This window comes from Bos indicus, chromosome 1 (genome assembly GCF_029378745.1).
Source record: "Bos indicus isolate NIAB-ARS_2022 breed Sahiwal x Tharparkar chromosome 1, NIAB-ARS_B.indTharparkar_mat_pri_1.0, whole genome shotgun sequence".
Lineage (NCBI taxonomy): Eukaryota > Metazoa > Chordata > Mammalia > Artiodactyla > Bovidae > Bos > Bos indicus.
In genome coordinates this window covers 73,874,341-73,894,619 of record NC_091760.1, presented here as the reverse complement: position 1 = coordinate 73,894,619, position 20,279 = coordinate 73,874,341, and the positions used below count along the sequence as shown (strand labels likewise).

The 20,279-nt window shown below is 49.0% G+C and overlaps 1 protein-coding gene and 1 long non-coding RNA gene across 5 annotated transcripts; one reads left to right on the top strand and one right to left on the bottom strand.

The window, feature by feature from the left end:
- Positions 1-6,411: 6,411 nt before the first annotated feature.
- Positions 6,412-16,451, bottom strand: LOC109556499 (uncharacterized). Of its 4 annotated transcripts, XM_019957829.2 has the most exons (4): positions 15,611-16,277; positions 15,374-15,448; positions 15,005-15,168; positions 6,412-12,820 (listed from the first exon to the last, which is right to left on the bottom strand). In XM_019957829.2, the coding sequence occupies exons 1-4, from the start codon at positions 15,692-15,694 to the stop codon at positions 12,517-12,519; spliced, it is 627 nt and encodes a 208-aa protein (XP_019813388.1). In that variant the 5' UTR covers positions 15,695-16,277; the 3' UTR covers positions 6,412-12,516. The 4 variants fall into 4 exon arrangements, 1 of the variants encoding a protein (XP_019813388.1); XR_011566682.1 differs by having other exon boundaries at positions 15,082-15,168; positions 15,374-16,291; XR_002180416.2 differs by having other exon boundaries at positions 14,961-15,168; positions 15,374-16,289.
- On the top strand, positions 13,149-20,019 carry LOC139183166 (uncharacterized). The gene is made up of 2 exons (XR_011566684.1): positions 13,149-14,316; positions 19,844-20,019. It is a non-coding gene; the product is annotated as an uncharacterized lncRNA (long non-coding RNA).
- Positions 20,020-20,279: the final 260 nt, after the last annotated feature.

The following is a 20,279-nucleotide window of genomic DNA, read 5'->3' as shown; positions in this document are numbered from 1 at the left end:
ATGCTGCTTCATGGAACTGTCAAGTGAGAACAACTGATACACACACACGCCAACGCCGTGGGACGTGTGCTCTATAGAAATGGGCTGGGCGTGTGGTGCTCTGGGGCACAGAGGAGCCATCTCATTCAGACGGGAGGACAAGAGAAGTCTTCCAAAAGAGGTGGATCAGGGAGCCGAAAGGAGTTCAGGACTGGTGTCAGGAGTGAGGGGAGAGATGAGACTAGATAGATCACCATGGACGGTCTACACTGGTTCACTCACTCTCACTCATCAATTCAACAAATATTATGAGCAACTGCTTGACAAGTCCTTTGCTGGAAGCTGAGACTGCAGTGGTGAGCAAGACAGCTACAGGTGGTTGAACTAAGGTTGTAAGTGGAACTGGAGAGAAATCAGTATTTTTGAGAGTGAGAGAATTATCTTTAATTGGATGATGGACTGAGGAGGGCATGATCTAAGCTGATTGTCAGGTTCCTAGCTGGGTGCTGAGTGGAGGAGGAGCCCATCCCTGCTGGGGAGGGTCACAGAAATGGAAGCAGGTTGAGGGAGCTGGGAAATGAGGAGTCTGCACCAGTCTTATCTGTTTGCAGGGCCACTGGGACACTGGCAGTAGCCAGCATCCAAGCTGGGCTGTGTAGTGAGAGCTGGTGACCATCCAGACCAGAACAGAACCCCAGCTGAAGACACAGAGAACATTCGAGAAAGTGGCAAGAGATTCGCCAGCTGCCTGGGCTGAGTGGGGTTTTGGACAGAGTTTTAGTGCTAGGGGGGACCTGGAGGACTAAAGGCAAAATCCTCAGTTTGGTCCAAGAGCTTCAGGTACCGGGATTGTAGCCACACAAAGGCCAGTCCCCTTCTGCTGGCGGACAGGTCAGGCCTGGGTGTCCAAACCCACGAAAGGAAGCTGGGAAGGAGCCACTAGCACTGTCGAAGTAATACTCATGTTAGGTCTGCCCCCCCACTCAACCCTCAGTATAGAGTTGATAGTACATGTTCCAGAAATACTCTCCAGGAGCATGCAGACACTCAAGAGAAGTAAGAGACACTAGGTGGTGAGTGCAGCTTTGGGCCCCACCAAGTTTCTTCTGAATTGCTGCTGGCCCCTTTCGGCTGCTTTAGGAGAAAACTCCATTTGCTTAATATCCCCCATAAAGATGGCAGCTTTTAGTGCCAACCTTTACCCTTCTGGAGCACAGGTCAGAGCCTTGAAGTGCACGCTCTTTGAAACCCCAGACATTAGCCCTACAACAGGGTTCCCTAAAAGGCTGCCATTCTGATGAAGTCCAGGCTGACTGCTTAACACAAATATTCAGACAGCACAAATCAGGCTGAAGTTTAGGGCCTGGAATAGATGAGAACAAACCACCAAGCAAAGATGGAAAGAGAATTTTCAGTGCTAAAGCTTATCCCCTTAAGATGGGTCTCCTGTGAAGAGGTAGGTTTCAAAAGTTTGTGCGTAAGAAAGGCTGCTTCATCAGCAAATAAGACAGGATGTAAGGCCAATCTGAAGTGACTGGTTTGTTTGTTTTTTCTTCTTCTTTTTTTTTTGGCTAAAAACTGTCAGAAGCTCACAGCTTGGAAGAGATCTCACCCAACTGCATGGTAGGACAGAGATTGCGGACAGTCAGCTGCAGAAGGCCTTTTAATAGCATATTCCTGGCACATGATGGGGGTAACCCATGCTGATACTGGGGGGCTGAGCCCCCCAGAACAATTCACCATGGCACCCTGCGATAGGGTCAGCACCTTTCCTGTAATCCCAGGCTATCCTTAGTGACACGTCTCACTCAACTCAGCTGTCCCTGAGGCTGGAGAAGAGGTGGCCGAGAGGGAGCTGCCTTGCCAGAGCTCGCCAGCTCTATGGCAGCAAAGCTAAGAAAAGAACCCGGGAGTCTGGCTCCAGCTCTGAAGAGGTTCCTCATCTGTGCTGTGAACATGAACCGTGAGCATACTCAGCCTCCTCTGCCTGTATTCCTCTTCATATAAAAAAACATCCTCTTGGCCTGTTGATTACTCTCCAAGAAATAGATTTATCTAGAATCAGTGATTATAATGCATTTTGCATATACAGAAAGGATATGAGATAAATGCAATATACAGAGGCAATCTAGTAATAAGCATATCACACTTCTGGTTCATGGCTAGTGAAACTTGGGCTCAAATATATTTATGATAAAACTGATTTTGTAATATGTACTCCATTGACTACATCATGGATGATTTGTTTTTAAAGGTATTTTCAGAAAGAAATGTTATTTTATTATCAATTCTTGGAGTTTGAAATAGATTTGCATTAAAATATTAAACTTAATATGTTGCATTTAATGAACAATAAGGGACTTCCCAGGTGGTGCTGGTAGTAAAGAACCCACCTGCAAATGCAGGAGATGTAAGAGGTGAGGGTTCCATCCCTAGATCAGGAAGATTCCCTGGAGGAGAGCATGGCAACCCACTCCAGTATCCTTGCCTGGAGAATCCCATGGACAGAGGAGCCTGGTGGGCTACAGTTCACAGCGTCACACAGTCAGATGTGACAGAAGTGACTTAGCACGTATGCAATGAACTATAAAGTAAATGGGAAAAGTATGATGACAAAAATCCGGAAAATATCTCCTTGTGTCTTCCCAGATGCTGGGTCTGGAAGACATCCATGAGAACCTGAGATGACCTGAGGTTGTCAGAGAGATATAAAATGCAAGAAAAACATAAACAACTAACAGGCCGAATGCAGCAGATCCTAGAACCGAAGTGAGCAGTCCGGGCTTATATCACAGGCCTGGAGGGCGTGTGGTCCCTGATGGCCTGAGAATAGAACCGGCTGCCACCGGGATGGGAGTGGCCCGGACTTCCTGCCTTTTGGTTAGGCAGACTGCCTTCCTGAATTACTAGGTCTAGGAAGTGGTGGTGACAGGGTGGGGGTGGGGTGGAGAAGTCACACGTGTCACGGACAACCCCCATTGCAGCCCTCTTCCTCGCTGCCACCTCACTTCCCCTCTTATAGACCAGTTACCTAATCTGCAGCACGCCCAGATGGTATCTGGGAGCTCTAACGGCTCTGAAATCACACAGTTCTAGAATTCAGACACAAGACCAGCAGCTAAGAGACAGGCAAAAGCCCAGCCCCGAAAACCAGTGCTGGATGTCACAGGTGAGACACCAAGTGTGGGGTCGAGGACTCGAACAATAGCCAGGCCACGTGCCCTTACGTGCACAGTCACTGTTCTTGCCCATGTGGGCATTGCTGGCACCGGTGGGAAGACACAGGTTACACAGGTTGGTCCACCGGGCATCTAATCCATAACCCTGGTCTCTTTCCATCACACAACACTAGACACTGGCTTACACGGGACTTATAAACCTGGGCGCACCTAACCTTCATCCCTCCACCCCTCCTGACTCTGGTAGCACTGGGAGAAACACAGCCCTGCCTCCCTTCTCTCCTGAGGATTCACCTAATGGGGTAAGTTTGGAAGAAGAACCTGTGTCTGCAGGGGGCAGCCTTCTGGCCTTGGCCAATATATCCAAAAGGTCATCATTTCTATATGTGCTCAAAAGCCCATCATTTTCTGTATGTGCCCTTTTCTATATAAAGCCCATCATTTCTATATGTACTCAAAAGCCACATGTGGCTGGTGGCTACTGCATTGGACAGCACAATCTTAGAGGCTAATCCACCGACCTCCTATGTCCCAGCTTGAAGACTTCTGGGGAGGAGAGGTCCCCACCTTTGGAATCACTCTTGTCACTTGGTGGTCACTTCTGGTTGCTAGAAACATCTTCACATCAAACTGAAACCTGCCTCCTTGTACTGTCCCGCTTCTCAATTCTAGTCTTGCCCACCCCCTCCCCCGACCACCTTGACTTGTTGGGAGCTCCTCCAATATTTAAAGACAGGAGAATACACTCTCCCAGTTCTTCTCAGGGTTAAATGGTGTGTTACCTCTGCTGTTCCTCACGTGACCCAGAGTCTTGGCCCTTTGTGGGTTCATCACCCGTTGGACCCTGGTCGGCCACTCAACTTGCCTTTGTCTCTCTGAGAGACAGTCAGAAGGGAACACGTACCTCTAGAAGGATACTCAGGCTTGTTTCAAATACCTTCCTGCTGCCCCCACGTCAGTCCCCAACCCTGGCATTGTTTGCTGGAAGAGAGCTTCCCATTTATTTCTCATTTGAGAACACTAGATTTATAACGGTTGTGGACACCTGTTGTTTTTGACTACCCAGCATGCAGTCTTCCTAATTTAGAATCCCCAAATAGGTGAAAGCCATGGCCCCGTCTCCTTGATGGAGGCTGAAAGGGAACAGACTTCCACGCCCCACATCACCGGCTCATGCCTGAGCGGATGGTGCGAGGTCTGTTTCAGCTTTGATGCACTTGGTTCCTGCGTTTTTCATACATTCTTTCTGATGATTGAGAGAAGTGGCTGAAGGTGCAGTGGAGAGAGTTCTAGAATATCAGACAAACTTCCCAGTACTAGTGCTGCTAAACAGTTCTCCAGAAGTAACTTCAAACCCACCTTAGGGCTCTGAATTCAGAACAATTCTCTAAAATAGAGACCAAGACTGAGACAGAAGACTTGTGCCTTTCCCTGCTGTCACTAGGGAATACCGTTCCCACCTTGGAGAGGAACCCCGAGACCCTGGATACAGGTGGTGGCAGGGACTCGGAGTCAGGACAATCTGGACCTCGTTCCAGCTCCAACCCTGGTATTGAAGGACCCTGGGCAAATGGCTTTCCTACCCTGGGTTTCAGGTTTTCCACATGGAAATCACTCAGTCCTTTCTTTTCCATTCTGATTCTCTATGACTTTGAACCCTGTAGGAGCTGTTACTTCCTTGAGATTTACTTACTGTTTTCCCCCTTTTTGCTGGCTTTGTATTAACACTTTACAAATTTGTGAATGGATAAAGAAAACATGATATATCCATGCCATGGAATATTATTCAGCCACAAAAAGGAATAAAGTACCGATACATCTACAATATGGGGCTTCCCTGGTGGCTTAGAGGTAAAGAACCTGCCTGCCAATGCAAGAGATGTAAGAGATGAGGGTTCCATCCCTGGGTCAGGAAGATCCCCTGGAGGAGGACATGGCAACACACTCCAGTATTCTTGCCTGGAGAATTCAATGGACAGAGGAGCCTGGTGGGCTAGTCCATAAGGGTCTCAAGGAGTCAGACACAACTGAAGAGATGTGGCAAGCGGGCACACACATCTACAATATAGGTGAACCTTGAAAACTGTTAAGTGAAAAATCCTAGTCACCAAAGACTATAGATGGTATGCTTCTTTATATGAAATGTTCCGATAGGCAGATCTATCATGACATAAAGTGAACTACTGATTGCCTAGGGCTAGCAGGAAATGGGGAGTAATGGCCGAGAGGTATAGGATTTCTTTTAAAGATGATGAAAGTGTTCTGAAATTGACTTTGGTGATGGTTGCACAACTCTGTGAATATACAAAAAATATGCAATTGAAATCGATGACTTGTATAGCCTGTGAATTGTATCTCAATAAAGAGAAGGCAATGGCACCCCACTCCAGTACTCTTGCCTGGAAAATCCCATGGACGGATGAGCCTGGTAGGCTGTAGTCCATGGTGTCGCTAAGAGTTGGACACGAATGATCGACTTCACTTTCATTTTTCACTTTCATGCATTGGAGAAGGAAATGGCAACCCACTCCAGTGTTCTTGCCTGGAGGATCCCAGGGACAGGGGAGCCTGGTGGGCTGCTGTCTATGGGGTCGCACAGAGTCGGACACGACTGAAGCGTCTTAGCAGCAAAGCTGTGGAAAAAAAATCAGGCAACAAGCTTGAGAGAAATCTAATGTATTTTAAAGCTGTGCTCACGGCATTGGAGGACACCCTTGAAAATTAAATCCACTCATAACCCAACAATACTATGTTACTGTTTAACGTCTCTCCCTTGGTCAATTAATAAAATTAATTTAATTTAAATGTAACATCTTTAAAAGTGTCCCTTCTAAGAAGGTCTAATTAACAGTCTAATGGGATCAGGAAAAGGAGAGATGGTGCCTGACCAGTTCTCACACTTGATTCCAGAGAGTTCACTGGGAGTGGTTTCTCTTTTCTCTAGACTTTTTATTAGGTTCTCATGGAAACTGCCAATAGGTTCTCATGGAAGCATTACAGAACAGTGCCCATCATACTTTGATATGCACACCAGTCAGATGGGGATCTTAGATTCTAATTGAGCAGGTCTGGGGTGGGGCCTGAGAGTCTTCATTTCTAACAAGCTTCCCAGTGTTGTGGATGCTGCTGAACCATGGTCCACATTTCAAGTTGCCAGGCTCCAGGAATGCATTATCCAATGTGGCTATGAACACTTGCAATGTTCTGATCTAAACCGAGATGTAGATGAGTGAAGGAGAGAATGCAAGTGATGTAAGATAGACACTAGATTTCAAAGATGAGCAACAAAACAAAAGAATGTGAAATAATTTTTATATTTGCTGCATGCTAGAAAAATAATATTTTGAACACATCTAATTAAATAAAATGAATTTTTAAATTACAAGTCTTATTTGTGGGAGATACCTGTAGTCCCTTGCCTCCACCATTATTTATCTTCCCTTCTTCCTTCATAGACTTTCACCTGGTCACATGGTGGTCACCTGAAATTAAGACTACATTTCCCAGCTTCCCTTGCAGTTAGGTGGGACCACGTGACTAATCATTGCATGAACTGTAGGGAAAAGTCATGTGGCTTCCAAGATCCTTTCTTAAGAGATTACACAGGTGCGTTCTTTGCCTCCTTCTTCATTCCTTCCTCTAGACTGCTGCCTAGAATGCAAAGATATTGCCATGTCAGGCAATAAGGTCAAGGCCATGCCCAAGAGAACAACAAAATGTAAAGTCCACGATGGCAAAGATTTTTGTTGGTCCTTTTTTTCCCTTCCTCTATTTCTATAATGCCAGTACCTAACTGGTGCTAAACAAATTTTGCTGACTAACTGACTGACTGATGAAATGAATGAGTAAATCTGGATCTCTGATACTAGGGAGGTGACATCAACTGCAGACCACCCACCAAAACTTTTACATGAAAGAGAAACAAACTACCTTGCTTAAACACAAACCAAATCCTAATCAATACAATATTGAGAAGTCCTGTAACTGCTTTTACCACAGAAGGTTCACTTAAAATGCTAAGTTAAACCTCAGTAAATCTAATCACATTTTAAATGCATCATGATATTCATCTTTTCAATGTTGTAGATTATTTTACCATGTCTAAATCTATCCATTTGTTTAATAAGCTGAGGTTTCAATATTTCAAGTTTGTAAAACCCAGACATGCCTCTCGCAGTTCTTTCTTACTAACAGTTCAAAGCACTGTAGAAATTCCAACCAGCAATGTTTTTCCTAACAGTCCTAGGGTATAGGTGAGTTAGCATCCAAAAGGAGCATTTTATAAGATAGAGATGAACTGATTAAGAGAAATTTTTCCATGTCATTCTCCATCCATTACACTTCACTACTTCTAAACCAAAAAGGAATTTTATATTAGAGAGGTTAGTAACAGCATATTTTAAGCAAAAACAACTGTTTTTCTCTTATTTTTAAGAAAAGATTTCTATTCATTTACCCAAGTTTTCTGCTTTGCTGATGTCTGAGAAGAATTATGCCTTTTTACATTGCTCTGTAAAAGAAAATACCTTTGTGCCTCTGGAAATGCCACTAGGCTACCTAACTCTGGGGTGCAAACAGATGGGGCTCAAAGTCCCATCAACACCGTGTGAGGCACCGTGTCCTGGTTCCCTATTCTTAGGGGAGCAAGAGAGGCAAGAGGATTCCAATAAGCCCCGAGTGGGCAGCAGGTAAGACCAGGGATAGAGCTGGGGTGGAGCAGAGAGGTCCAGAGAGGACCAGTATGGACCAGTCCTGGGTGTTTCCACTTGAGGCCATTTCCAAGGTTGAGGAGAGCTGCTATCACCCATCAGCAGAAAGTCAAGGAGAACGTCCATGTGATTTTTCACCCTTCCATTTCCTGTACCCTGGAGGCTCATCCTTCGTTCCAAGCTCGCCAGGCTTTGAAGTTGTAGGAGACCAAGAACCAGCTGCTGATCATGCTGTTAGCGCAAGTTCATGTGACTAACGCACAGTGAGGGCAAACAAACTGAAATGTCAGAGTCTGGAGCAGAGAAAGGTTTACTGCAGGGCGCCGCAAGACAGGTGGCTCACACTGTAAAAACCCCTGAGCTCCCCACAGGGTTTCAGCACTGCATATTTAAAGGCCAAGTGAGGGAGAGTGGTCTCAAAATCAGTTTGTGCACGTGTCTGACGGGCTGATGATGAAGGAACACGGTGGGGTCACAAGGTTAACCTTATCCGTCCTTAGGCTCCAGGAAGCCTGGGGCTGTGTGCTCATGATAGTCAAGTAGTCAACATCTTCCATGCAGTGGGGGGTTTTCATATCTGGCACACAACTCAGGAAATGTGCATCAAATACTGTTATCTAGGTACTTCAGAGGAGAGCTAAAGCAGAGGATGTGGGGGAAGGCCACTCCGTTACAGCGTTGAATTCACGATTGGTCACAGTGACAGGTTCTTTTGTTGCTGGGAGGAGCCCTCTATGACACCAGAGGAACTCTGGAAGAACAGCTTAGTCACATAGCACTCATATAGCACTGGCTGCATCATTATTCTACTGGATTGGAAGCCTCGTGTTTACTGTTAAGACAGCTGATCCATAAGTCCAATGCCAGCACATTTCTTTTCTGGATGTACCAGGGACGCTTCTAGACAGAAGGCATTTGATATATAAGTTCCCTTTTAATTAACTCAGTTCAGTTCAGTCGCTCAGTCATGTCTGACTCTTTGTGACCCCAAGAATCGCAGCACGCCAGGCCTCCCTGTCCATCACCAACTCCCGGAGTTCACTCAAACTCACGTCCATCGAGTCAGTGATGCCATCCAGCCATCTCATCCTCTGTCATCCCCTTCTCCTCCTGCCCCCAATCCTTCCCAGCATCAGAGTCTTTTCCAATGAGTCAACTCTTCGCATGAGGTGGCCAAAGTATTGGAGTTTCAGCTTTAGCATCAGTCCTTCTAATGGACACCCAGGGCTGATCTCCTTCAGAATGGGCTGGTTGGATCTCCTTGCAGTCCAAGGGACTCTCAAGAGTCTTCTCCAACACCACAGTTCAAAAGCATCAATTCTTCGGGGCTCAGCTTTCTTCACAGTCCAACTCTCACATCCATACATGACCACTGGAAAAAGAGGGAACTTATATATCAGACACTTTAATATACCATTGGCACAAATTTTCCCAGAGCTAAGTTCCAAACTAGAACTGAGTGAAGTACCTTTAAATACAGTGTTTAAAAACTCTAGGGCTACAGGATAGTATTTAATGCCTGATTTGTGACATTTTGGAGAGGATGGGAATCCTGGGGTATGAGAAGGTAAAAGTGCATAACAACATAAAAATACAAAAGAGGCGAATGCATAGATTGAAGTTCATCTGTGAGGCTAGGACAAGTGGCATGGCAAACAAAGGATGCTAAGGGATGAAGCTGGAAAGACGAACAGAGATCAATGGAGAACAGCTCTGGCTAAGAAACTGGACTTTGGTCTACTATGAATGGGGAGTCATTGGAGATTTTAGAAGCTGAGCAGGACAAGGTAAGTGTGTATTTTGAAGCATAAACATAACAGCATAGTGGTTGAATGCATAGAGTTGAGAGCCACTGGAAGCAGCTACTGCAACTGCATAGGTGTAAGACTGTGACAGGAGGGGTATCGGGAGGCGGGGAGGGTGGCTCTTTGGTGGCTGCTGGTCTTGGGATAGGAGGGAGCAAGCCTCATCTGCAGATGACCTGCAGATTTCTGACTTGGGATCTGGAGAGATGGAGACAGAAGAGCAGCTTGACTTCCTTGGCCATCCAGTGGTTAAGACTTTGCCTTTCAGTGCAGGGAGTGAGGATCCCATCCCACATGCAGCCAAAACATTAAAATATAAAACAGAAACAATACTGCAACAAATTCAACAGACTTTTAAAAAATAGAGCAGCTTAGGAAGTGGAGGATAAAGATGAGGAGGTCTGTTCTAGACAGTGAGTTTAGGATGCTTATGGGAGAGCCACATGGGAGGCCTCTGCAAAACTGTCTGGGTCTACATGACCCTACTTTTTCCATGCCAAGGGATATCTTTCTACTTATTCTCACAATGTCCTCTCATGTGTCAGAGGTGGGTGCTGAGGCCCAGTTGGGCTTCCAGCGGTAACACCACCTCCTTCTTGGAGCAACTGTCACAATTTCTTCAGCACTTACTGTCTGTTCAACACTGGGTCCCCAGCTTTCCATGCATTCTGTTTATCCCACAACAATGCTTTGAGGTAGTTATCATCCTATATCTCATATGGGCAACCTGAGACTGAGATAGAGTAGCTGACATGCCCAAGTTTTAACAGCTGGAAAGTCGCAGAATTGGTGTTGAAACCAGAGCCTTCAAATTCCTCCCAATGAAAGTGAAAGCGTTAGTTACTCAGTTGTGTCTGCTCTTTAAGACCCCATGGACTGTAGCTCACCAGGCTCCTCTGCCCATGGGATTTCCCAGTCAAGAATACTGGAGTGGTAGCCATTCCTTTCTCCAGGGGATCTTCCCAACCCAGGGATCGAACCTGTATTTCCTGCATTGGCAGGCAGATTCTTTACCATCTCAGCCACCAGGGAAGCCCTTCTTCCCAATGAACTTAGACTCAACAATATCATATTGCTTTCAGACGAGGATCTGAATGGAAACCTAACAAGTTCTATAATGGTTTCATTTGAAACTCATTCATGTATTCATTCACTGAATTAACACTGAATTCCTATTAAGCTCAAAGTATAAACATATAAACATAGTCAACACAACATGGGTGCAGAGAGTGGGGAGAGCGGTTGTGGTTGTATATGAACAAATGAGCCTTTGTCAAAGGAGCTCTAAAGCAGAGGTCAGCCAACTACAGTTTAGCTACCAAATCCAGCTCACTGCCTGTTTTTGTGAATAAAGTTTTATTGGAACATAGCCACCCTATTTGTTGACATGTCTATGTTGCTTCTGCATCAACAACTGTGATTAAGCAGCTGCAACAGAGATCAAACGGACCACAAACTTAAAGTATTTACTATCTAGCACTTTTTAGAAAAAAATTGCCTACCTCTGGTCTAGAATCAGAATTACAGAGGCATCAACTATAGATGAAATCTAGATTATTAAAACGGAGAAGGCAATGGCATCCTATTCCAGTACTCTTGCCTGGAAAATCCCATGGACGGAGGAGCCTAGTGGGCTGCAGTCCATGGGGTCGCACAGAGTCGGACACGACTGAAGCGACTTAGCAGCAGCAGCAGCAGATTTTTAAAATGGCACAGGGACTTCCCTGGTGATTCAGTGGCTAAGACTTCACCTTCCAATGCAGGGGGCGAGGGTTTGGTGCCTGGTCAGGGAACTAAGATCCCACATGCCTCATGACCAATAATAATAATAATAAAGAAACATGAAACAGAAGTAATATTGTAACAAATTCAATAAAGACTTTAAAAATGGCCCACATCAAAAAATATTTTTAAAAAATTAAATAAAATGGCACAAATTAAAAGTTGTGGAGATGCCAAGGAGAGCAACTAAAGCCACAGACATGATTCACCCAGGAGGAGGTTTTGACAAAGCCATGGGCTATCAGGAACAGATTCTAGCCTGGAGCACCACCCAACCCACCGTGTGCCTGTGCTTGAAGGCACACAGTCCAGGGCAGGGTAGAAGATGCTCAGGTCCCTGGAAAGTAATCGTCTAGGTCGCTTTCCAGAGCATCAGAAGTTATGGAGTGCTTCTGGCTCTGCCGTTGCTGGGCTGCCGGACCTTGAGCCGATCTACTTACCTCCTGGTCCTCAGATATCAGTTATCTCTTACTGGCCTATCAGGTTGTAAAACCCAAATGTGGGGGGGGAAGTCCCTGAGTGACTTGTGAAAAACTGAAGCACTCTGCAAATTCTGGGGGTCCTTGGGGTGGTTGTAGGCACACATAGACTGCCTTGAAGATCCTTACATGTAGCACTCAGAAGCAAAATTATCAGCCTTGAATGTGAAATTGCTTTTGTCCCCAGCTGAGCACACTCCATATTTTATTAATTCACTCAGAATGCAGCTTGCTATGTTACAAAAGAATTTTCCCCGAGAGGAGTCATTTTCAAGCTGGGAATGTGTGGACATCCCACCCCAAGAGATGATCCTGTGTTTTCTTGGAGGTGGAGGCAGCCCGGAGGTTGGAGCTGGTGTGAGTTGATGCTGGAGGTCTGAACCCAAGGGAACACGTTCTGTCTGGAACCATCACAAAAGTCTTTGCAGATCCTCAGCCAGCTGGCCCAACTCTGCTAGACACTGTGTTCCCACTCCCTCACCCTTCCTCCAGGAAGCAACTCCTCTGGCCCAGCCTCCATGATGCTTTTCTGCTCACACCCTTGAACCCATATCCCCAGTCCGAGGTGGAGCCCGCGGAGCTGTCAGTGCCGCCCAGCCACAGCACCTGGCTCGCCTCCCTCCATGCTGGGCCAAAGCCTCAGACTCAGGAGAAACCAGAGCTTGCTCAGCTGGCCAGCACCGGGGCTTCCTGTCCAAGTGTATGCGGCTGGGCTTCCTGCTGACGGAAGGGCGGCTGCAGCAGCTCTCCTCTGACATCCCAAGCGGTGGCTCCCAGAGCACGCCCAGCTGGCACCCGGTTCAGGAGCCACGGTTGCACTCACACAGCTGTCAGACAGCATTCCCAGGGATCCAGGGGTCCGGCCTGGAGAGCTATAAAGAGGATTCCTTTGGGGAGAGAGGAAGTAGTGAATCAGCCCAGAAACGCTGGAGCTCAGGCTTGTCCTAGGCAGACAGCCAGAGCATGCCTCACACACAGCGCACCCTCCACACTGACCGACCCCCTTGCTTCACATGCGCCCCCCTCCTTGGCCACCTGCGCACTTCCGTCTGCGTCCCTCCGTGAGTCTCCACCACACAGCTTCCCTCTGCCCCAGGTGGCCTGGGAACCAGGCCCAAGCACCCAGGTGATAGCCCACCCTGCCTCTGACCTCATGCCCTTAAGGAATTTAACTTCACGGAGAATCAGCTCCCCCTTCACAAGTGGAAACTGGAGAGTGCGAATATTTTCTGAGTGTTCCATGTTTATTTTCCCACATTTTAAGGGCAGTGACATAGGAAATGGGGTTAGACTTATTCTCTCTAGTTCCAAAGATCAGAACAAGCATTCCGTGGAGGCAGAATTTGGTTTAAATAAGGGGAAATGAACCCACAAAATGGACCGTCTTCTAAAGTAGTAAGCATCCTGTATCCTGTGACTAGAGGTATTCAACAGACACTGTTTGCAGACTTTCAAGTGTTAGACTGTAAGCTCCATGAGCACTTCTGTCTCCATTCCTGCTGCAGGATCCAGCATCCAGCACACTGCCTGCCAGAGAGTAAGTGCTCCAAATATTTGTGGAAGAGAGGAAGGAAGAGGGAATGAGAAAAACAGGCAGGGAGAGAACTGGAAAGAGAGACGGAGAGAAAGCAGGAAGGAGGAAAAGTAGGAAGGATCATCTCCAAGAACTCTGGAGAACTGACTCTCCTTTAGGAGAGAGCTTGGACAAGCTGACTGCAATGATCTTTTTGACTCTGAGATTATAAAATGAGGGTTTTAGGCGCCCACTCCACGGGGACTCATCAAATCCACAAGCAGACTAAGCAACTCTCCTGTGATGGTGTGTGTCCCAGGCACAGGCTTTTCTACCCAAGCCTGCTGTAGTCTACAAACCCCCACACATACCTGTTGTCCTGCATTTCTGCAGAACCCTGTAAAATGTACAGTCCCCATCTGAAAGACACAGATCCTGAGGTTCAAAGATGGTAAGCGACTTGTCTGAGCTGAGACTTAGCCTCAGGTATCCTGTTCCTGAGGCCAGTGCCTCTTCCTAATAGGCACGTTCGTCTGTCTCACGGCCTGCCATGGAGCTTTCTGCCCCAGAGACTGCTATTATGACCTAACATGAAAACTGGTGCTCTATGAAAAGCACGGAGGTACCCCTATCCTTTGAAAAAGGTAAGGAGACAGATCTACCTCACACACACACACACACACACACACACATATCCTCCTTTTCCCTGGCTCACTCCCAGTAGGGATAACACTTGGGCATCACCACTAACTGCAGTAACCATCACTGGATCTGGGACTACTTCCAGAGGCAAGTTTACTCTCCAGGGCTGACGCTCCTGATTACTGCTTGGAAAGATGTGTTCTTTTCCGAAGGTCTGACAAGCTGGAGGTAAGGAGGTCATTTGCCCGTCTGCCCTCCCCTCCACACTTCCTCTGCCCTCCCTCACGGGGGACTGACCCCTGCAGGCTGCATTTGCTCAAGTCCCAACCAGTCAGGAGACTACGAGGAAGAGGAGGGTAAAAACCAGAGCTTTCTCCCCACACCCTCTCCCTCTATCTGGCAGATCACCTCTGGGGTCCCCATTCCTGCCAGGGAACCTCCGCCAGGACTCTGGCTCTCCCTGGGTTCTGGAAACACTCTCTCTGCTCCAGACTTCCACCAGGCATGGTGTTGTTTTTTTCCTGTGGCTGCTATTCTCAAGGCCAGCTTTCACCCACATCTGCCCTTTCATCTCTTCCAATGCCTTTATAACTGGTTTCCCTCGGCTGAGGTTTCTGGAATAGGTTATGTTTTCTGCCTGGACTCTGATTCCACGTCAGTGTGGATTGGATAAGACCCAGCCGGAGAGGCTTGAACTGTTGGAAGTATGGAACAGTACTATCCTGACCACTTCAAGGAGAGTTGAAGACAGGCAGGCCAGGAGGCAGGGAATGAGGAAGCAAGCCAAGTGCACCTTGGGGGGACGAGAGGACCTGGAGTCAGCCTACCTGGCCCACCACAGGCCCCTTCCTCTTTCACAAGACCCGACTCACCCAGCATCCTTCACTGCAGGACACAGTCATCACATCTCACACACCTGGGCCAGACAGCGAGACCCAGCCTCTCAGAGTTCTGTGCAAGCCAAGCTTCTAGGTCCAGAAGCCTCCAGGCTACCTCCATCCAGGCAGACAGAAGGGCTCCCTCAGCGGCATCAGCAAAGAAAGCAGGTGTCTTTCCTCCCCACTTCCAGACTCCCGACATCTGGGACTCCAAGAGAAGACAGTCACAGCCTCTTCCTTTAGCTCCCCCCACCCCACTCCCAAAGCCCTTCACTCGCTAAGGCGAGGTCTAATGGGGACTTTTAATAGCCTTGCCTGGGCAGAGACCCAAGGGGAGGCTGTGTTCTCTGAAAATATTATTCATGAGCACAGATACCGCATGTAGAAAGGAGGAAAGCTGGTCTTACCTTTAGATGTATGTGGACCAACTGTATGCTTGTCGCTGAGATACGTACTTTTGCCCAGTCTGTCATTTCATCAGACTATAATGGAGAGAATCAGACCCCCGAAAATGTGTCAAGCTCTATTCAATGCTTCTTTATTGGGTACCTGTCAGGTCTAGGTGTTCCGCAAGGGTGAATGAACTTCGGTTCCTGCCTTCTAGGAAAATTAAGAAGCTGCGGTCTGAAATCAGCCAGACCTACCTGGTTTTGAATCCAGACTCCAGTAGTTAGTATTTCTGTGACCTTGAGCAAGTAACCCTTGCCCTTGAGCTTCAGTTTCCTCATCTATGAAAAGGGCACAATGATAATGTCATTGTGTCTCCCTGAGCTGGTGAAGGATCCATGTAGGGAACAAACTGAGCAAGTGCCCAGCACATGATAAACACTCTTCAACAAGTGGCAACTTTTTAAAAATTAATAAATCCAGGATATGTGCACCGCCCAATGCCAGCATCTGGGGATGAAAAGCATTTCTGAAGGCCGCCCAGCTACTTCTGTTAACACTGGGAGGACATCACACAGCCTTCTGACTCTAGAGTAGGATAAAACACAGCTCTTCCTTTCTCAACGGGACCTCAGAGGCGTCCCACACACCCTCCGTCCTGGCAGGCCCTGCTGCCTCCCCTCTGAGTTGCCGGACGTCCGTTGAGGTCCTGGGTTTGGAGAGTTTCCGGGACTGGCGGGGTCACACTGCAGCTGGGCGGTGCCTGCCTGGCAGCCCCACCCTTCCTGGCGGCCAGGCTTCCCCCTCTCCCCGCTCCCCGACCCCCACCGCCCAGGGTATCTGAAACCCTGCCAATGCTAGGGCGGGGTGGGGAGCGGGCAGAGGGAGGCGGAAGGTCCTGCTCTGATGGACGTTTGCCCTAAGGGAAGCCTGCGGCAATGGTGGGGGCGGGAGGACGGGGGGAGCAGGGCGGACTCTGCTCCCCTCCACCCTCTCATCCAGCCACACAGACAATCCATCCTCTGGAAGTGTCAAGTGCTCCTCCTAGTGGGGAAGGAATGATGTGAGCGCCCATTCAACTGCCCCTCCCCCTCCCCATCCCTGTCCCAAAAGGTGGGGCTCCTTCACCAGGTCTATCCGATGACCGCAATATCAGTCCCAATCTACAGCACCTCACAGTTGAAAAAGCTTCACATCCAATTGCCACCGCTTGGTGATTTTTCAGGCGACACATTTTTAACAACCCATTTCACAGATGAGAACATTGAGTCAGGCTCAGTCTGTCTTTGGCAGAGCTGAGACTAGAAATCAGGTCTTTTCATTCTCCCTTTCATGGGCCTTGGTCAGTGCAGAAGCCTCAAAGAGGGAGACATGGCCACCTCCTTGCCCACTGCCCACCCCTCTCCACCCCCATCCCTCACACAAACATCGCACCATCTTGAAAATAGAGCGTTCTTTTCCCTGCCCCTCAATCATAAGAACTTCCATGTCTACAGGTAACTTGATTAAACCCCCAACCCCCACTCCCACTTTCCTGCAAGATCATCCTGTGTTTTTAAACTCGCACATCTCAGAGTCAGCCCTCCCTTTCATCAGCAGGCCTACCCCACTGTTCCCAGCAGAAAAACGTCCTCTGCTCACTGTGGTTAGATCTAGGGCACAGAAAGTCCCCTCTGGATGACCAACCACAAGCTGTGCTAAGCCCATCGCTCAAAGACTGAGGGGTGGGGGTGGCAGGGAGTCATTCCAGCGCCATCGACCCCATGCCCCCGTCCTGGCAGAGACAGGCTGGAGAGGGGCCACTCACTCATCAAGGAGGGGGAGGCGACCCCTGCCCTGTCTCCTTCCCTGAAAACAAAGTCCTTCCTCTGAGTTCTCCAGAGGCTGGCCCGCTGCTCTGAATGCAACAGCAACCAGCCCTCGAAATCCCCAGGCCCCAGAGGTCTGGATTGGAGACTCAGCTTCCACTGACACCTCGCCTGCAGAGCAGAGCTGGAGAGGTGAGCCCAGGGTCCCACAAGGAGGGTCTCTCAGGTTCTGGGAGCCTATTCTCCTCCCTGGGTTCCAGTAGCAGGGGCGGCTCACTGTTGATCGCCACCATGGGACAGAGCTGGGCCTGGGCTCAAGGACAGGCCAGGCAGACAACGAACTGAACTGTATTTTCTGGGAAAGCAGCCAGTCGTCATGCCCTCAGGCTTCCGGGCATCTAGGAGAGTGGCAGAGCAGGCCCCCACCACCACCCTCGGTCGGCTCACCCCAGGCCCTGGCAGGGCACAGCCGGGCCCTGGTCTCTGACCCAGAACATTGCAGCCTAGGGACCACAGCACCCAGCCCTTACCCTAGACCACTGCCTAGTGAACTAAAGGGGGCTTCATGGAGCGGAGAAGGGGTACAACCTGAGGCCTCCTCCCACCCCCACCTCATGCCCAAGTCTCTGGATGTCTGCTTGTGACATCCTAGCCTAGCTCTCCTGCTAGGCTGAGCTGCTTGAGAGCAGGGAGACGCATTTAATCTGGTCTCTCTTCCTGGGCAGTGCTGCTATCTCCCTGTGGGATGACCACATCGTGTCACCCCCTGGATTTCAGTGTCCTGGCTGCACTAGGGTGGGAAGCCCCGCTGTGCCCAGCTCCAGGTGGCTGGAGCCTTAGAGAGTAAGCCTGAGGCACATGCTCAGATGAGGGTTTCTTGTTGTCACTAACATCTTATTGATTGGTTTAGAACTTGCATCTCCCACACGAAGGGAGATGAAGAACGGGGAGAGTATGAGCAGCTGGTCGGCATACCCAGGCCTTCCTCAACCATCAGCTCCGAGACCCATGGAATGCTCTTTCCAGGGCCCCACGTGCTGGCAGAGTAGACACTCGCAGCCTGAGGACAGGAGAGAAGTGGGACCCCAGTGGATCTCCAGCATGTGACCGGAGGGGACCTGGAGCCAACCCCTCTTCTTCTTTCTCTGTAGAGGGGCCCACCTGCCTCTCAGAGATTGTGGGGACTCTCCCAGGCCCTCTCTGGAACCCACATTTCCAGGGAATCAAATGGGGCTCGGATAGATGGTGGTGGAATCAGAACCAGATGGGAGGAGAAACAGCTGAAGAGACTCAGGCAGTTCAACCCAGATCCCCAGATGGAGAGAACTGTCTTCCTCAGCACAGTCCTGGAGAGGGACTTGCAACTCATCTGACCCCCAAAGGGTTGTAGGGGAATGTGGGTATTTAGAGGACAGACTTCGACTATTCCAAGAGAGCTTTCTACAAGCTGAGCAAACCCACAAAGAATAGCTGAGTCCATGGCCTGGAGGTGTTCTAAAATGCTCAGACTGGACACACTTGGTGGGAGGAGGTGATTCTTTAAAGGGAATCACGAGCTAAGGACCTTCGGGATCCTCCTCACTTCCCGGGGATCCCCCTCACTTCCTGGGGATTCTGGGATTCTCTGGGCGCCAATGCATGCAAGCCTCTCCCTGGTATGAATCAGCTGGCCCTGCCGCAGAGGGTTATTCAGAACAGAAGTGCTTGGCCAGCGCGTGCTGCCGGCCCGCCCAAAGCGCTCCACATATTGTACACATTATGTGCACGCAGGAGGGGCCTGGCGTCTGTGGGGACAGGCCGTTTAACGGGTTATAAACGGTCCTGTTCCCAAGCATCCTTCTGTTGACACAAAAAAGTGTATCTCTCTCCCCTCGCTGTGTAAATAGAGCTCACAGAGGCGCCTCAAGTCACTGCCCTGAAGCACGTGGCCATCCCAGTGCCAGGAAAAACAAATCCGTGCATGAAAATAACCTTCCCTGAAACCTGGTGAGCCAACTGTTCAGGGCTGGGTGGTCCCTGGTTGCCATGCAAGAGTTTGGTGCATGGCCTTCACTCACCAAAATCTACACTCCAGTCACGCTGAGTCAGGAGGGAGGTGCTGGGCCGTGGCCAGTTGCTCGGGAGGCTGGAGCCCCCTGTGGCTGCCAGGGAGCTTCCTATCTATCCAGCCGCCCCATCAGCCTAGAACCCAGGCGGGCAACTGGGCAACTGTAGACCAGCTGCTGGCTTGAGGAGAGGCAGCAGGCAAGAGTCACCTCCGTGGAGGAGCGGTTTTCATCTTAAAAGGGGGCCCTGCCCAGACCCCCAGGAATGTGCAACTGGAAGGGTGCTGGTTCCTTCTGGCAAACTGGTATTGATGGAGCAGAGGACGTGTCTCTGGTTTCCATCTGCTGCACAGCAGAGGTGCATGGCAATGGCCTGCCTTTTCAGGGTTGGGATGGCCAGATGTCCCCCAGACTTGTGAAGCCGAGCACCAAGGAGAAACTGAGAGCGCCTGCCCCATATCTGTCTCAGGGGAAGTCGGTGGTGGAGCCTAACCTAGAATCCATTTCCTGAGTCCATTCTCTCTTCACCAAGCCCTGTTTTCTGTGAATCACTGAATTAAGGATACCATCTGCCATCTGCCACCTCTGGGACCCACTCATCTCCTGTGGTCCTCTTCCTCCTTTCCTCTCTCTTCAGATCTTGGAAGCAGCAGGCCTGCTCTGAACACACACTGGCTGTGCTCTGAACACACACTGGCTGTGCCCTAGGCCTGGAATGCCCTTCCCCAGCTTCTGTGGCTGGCCTCAGCTCAAATGTTGCCTCCTCCAAGAAGCCTTCCCTGATCTGCCCAGAGTTAATATCTGCAGAGAACACTCTGATATTTTCTTGTTTTCTCATACATGTGTGTATGTGTTTTATCTGTCCCATCCCAGTAAAATTTAAATATCAGAAGAGTAGGAACTAGGCGGTGCTTGACAAATACAGTTCAATGACCAACATAATTTCATTTTAATTGCTGAAAGCCCAGAGTGGGGGGAGATATTGAATACTTCTGGAAACATCATTAAACTATAATTCTGAATAATGCGGGAGTTTCATTCAGGTGGCTCACAAGTTCCCTGCAACCTGAGGT

What these genes read in the sequence shown, in the direction of transcription:
- LOC109556499 (XM_019957829.2), bottom strand. Translation starts at nt 15,694, where the DNA reads ATGAGGAAACTGAAGCTCAAGGGCAAGGGTTACTTGCTCAAGGTCACA. An exon ending in TGGTCCACATACATCTAAAG is followed by an intron (nt 15,169 to 15,373) that starts GTAAGACCAGCT and finishes TTGGAGTCCCAG; the next exon opens with ATGTCGGGAGTCTGGAAGTG. An exon ending in GGTCTCGCTGTCTGGCCCAG is followed by an intron (nt 12,821 to 15,004) that starts GTGTGTGAGATG and finishes CTCTCCCCAAAG; the next exon opens with GAATCCTCTTTATAGCTCTC.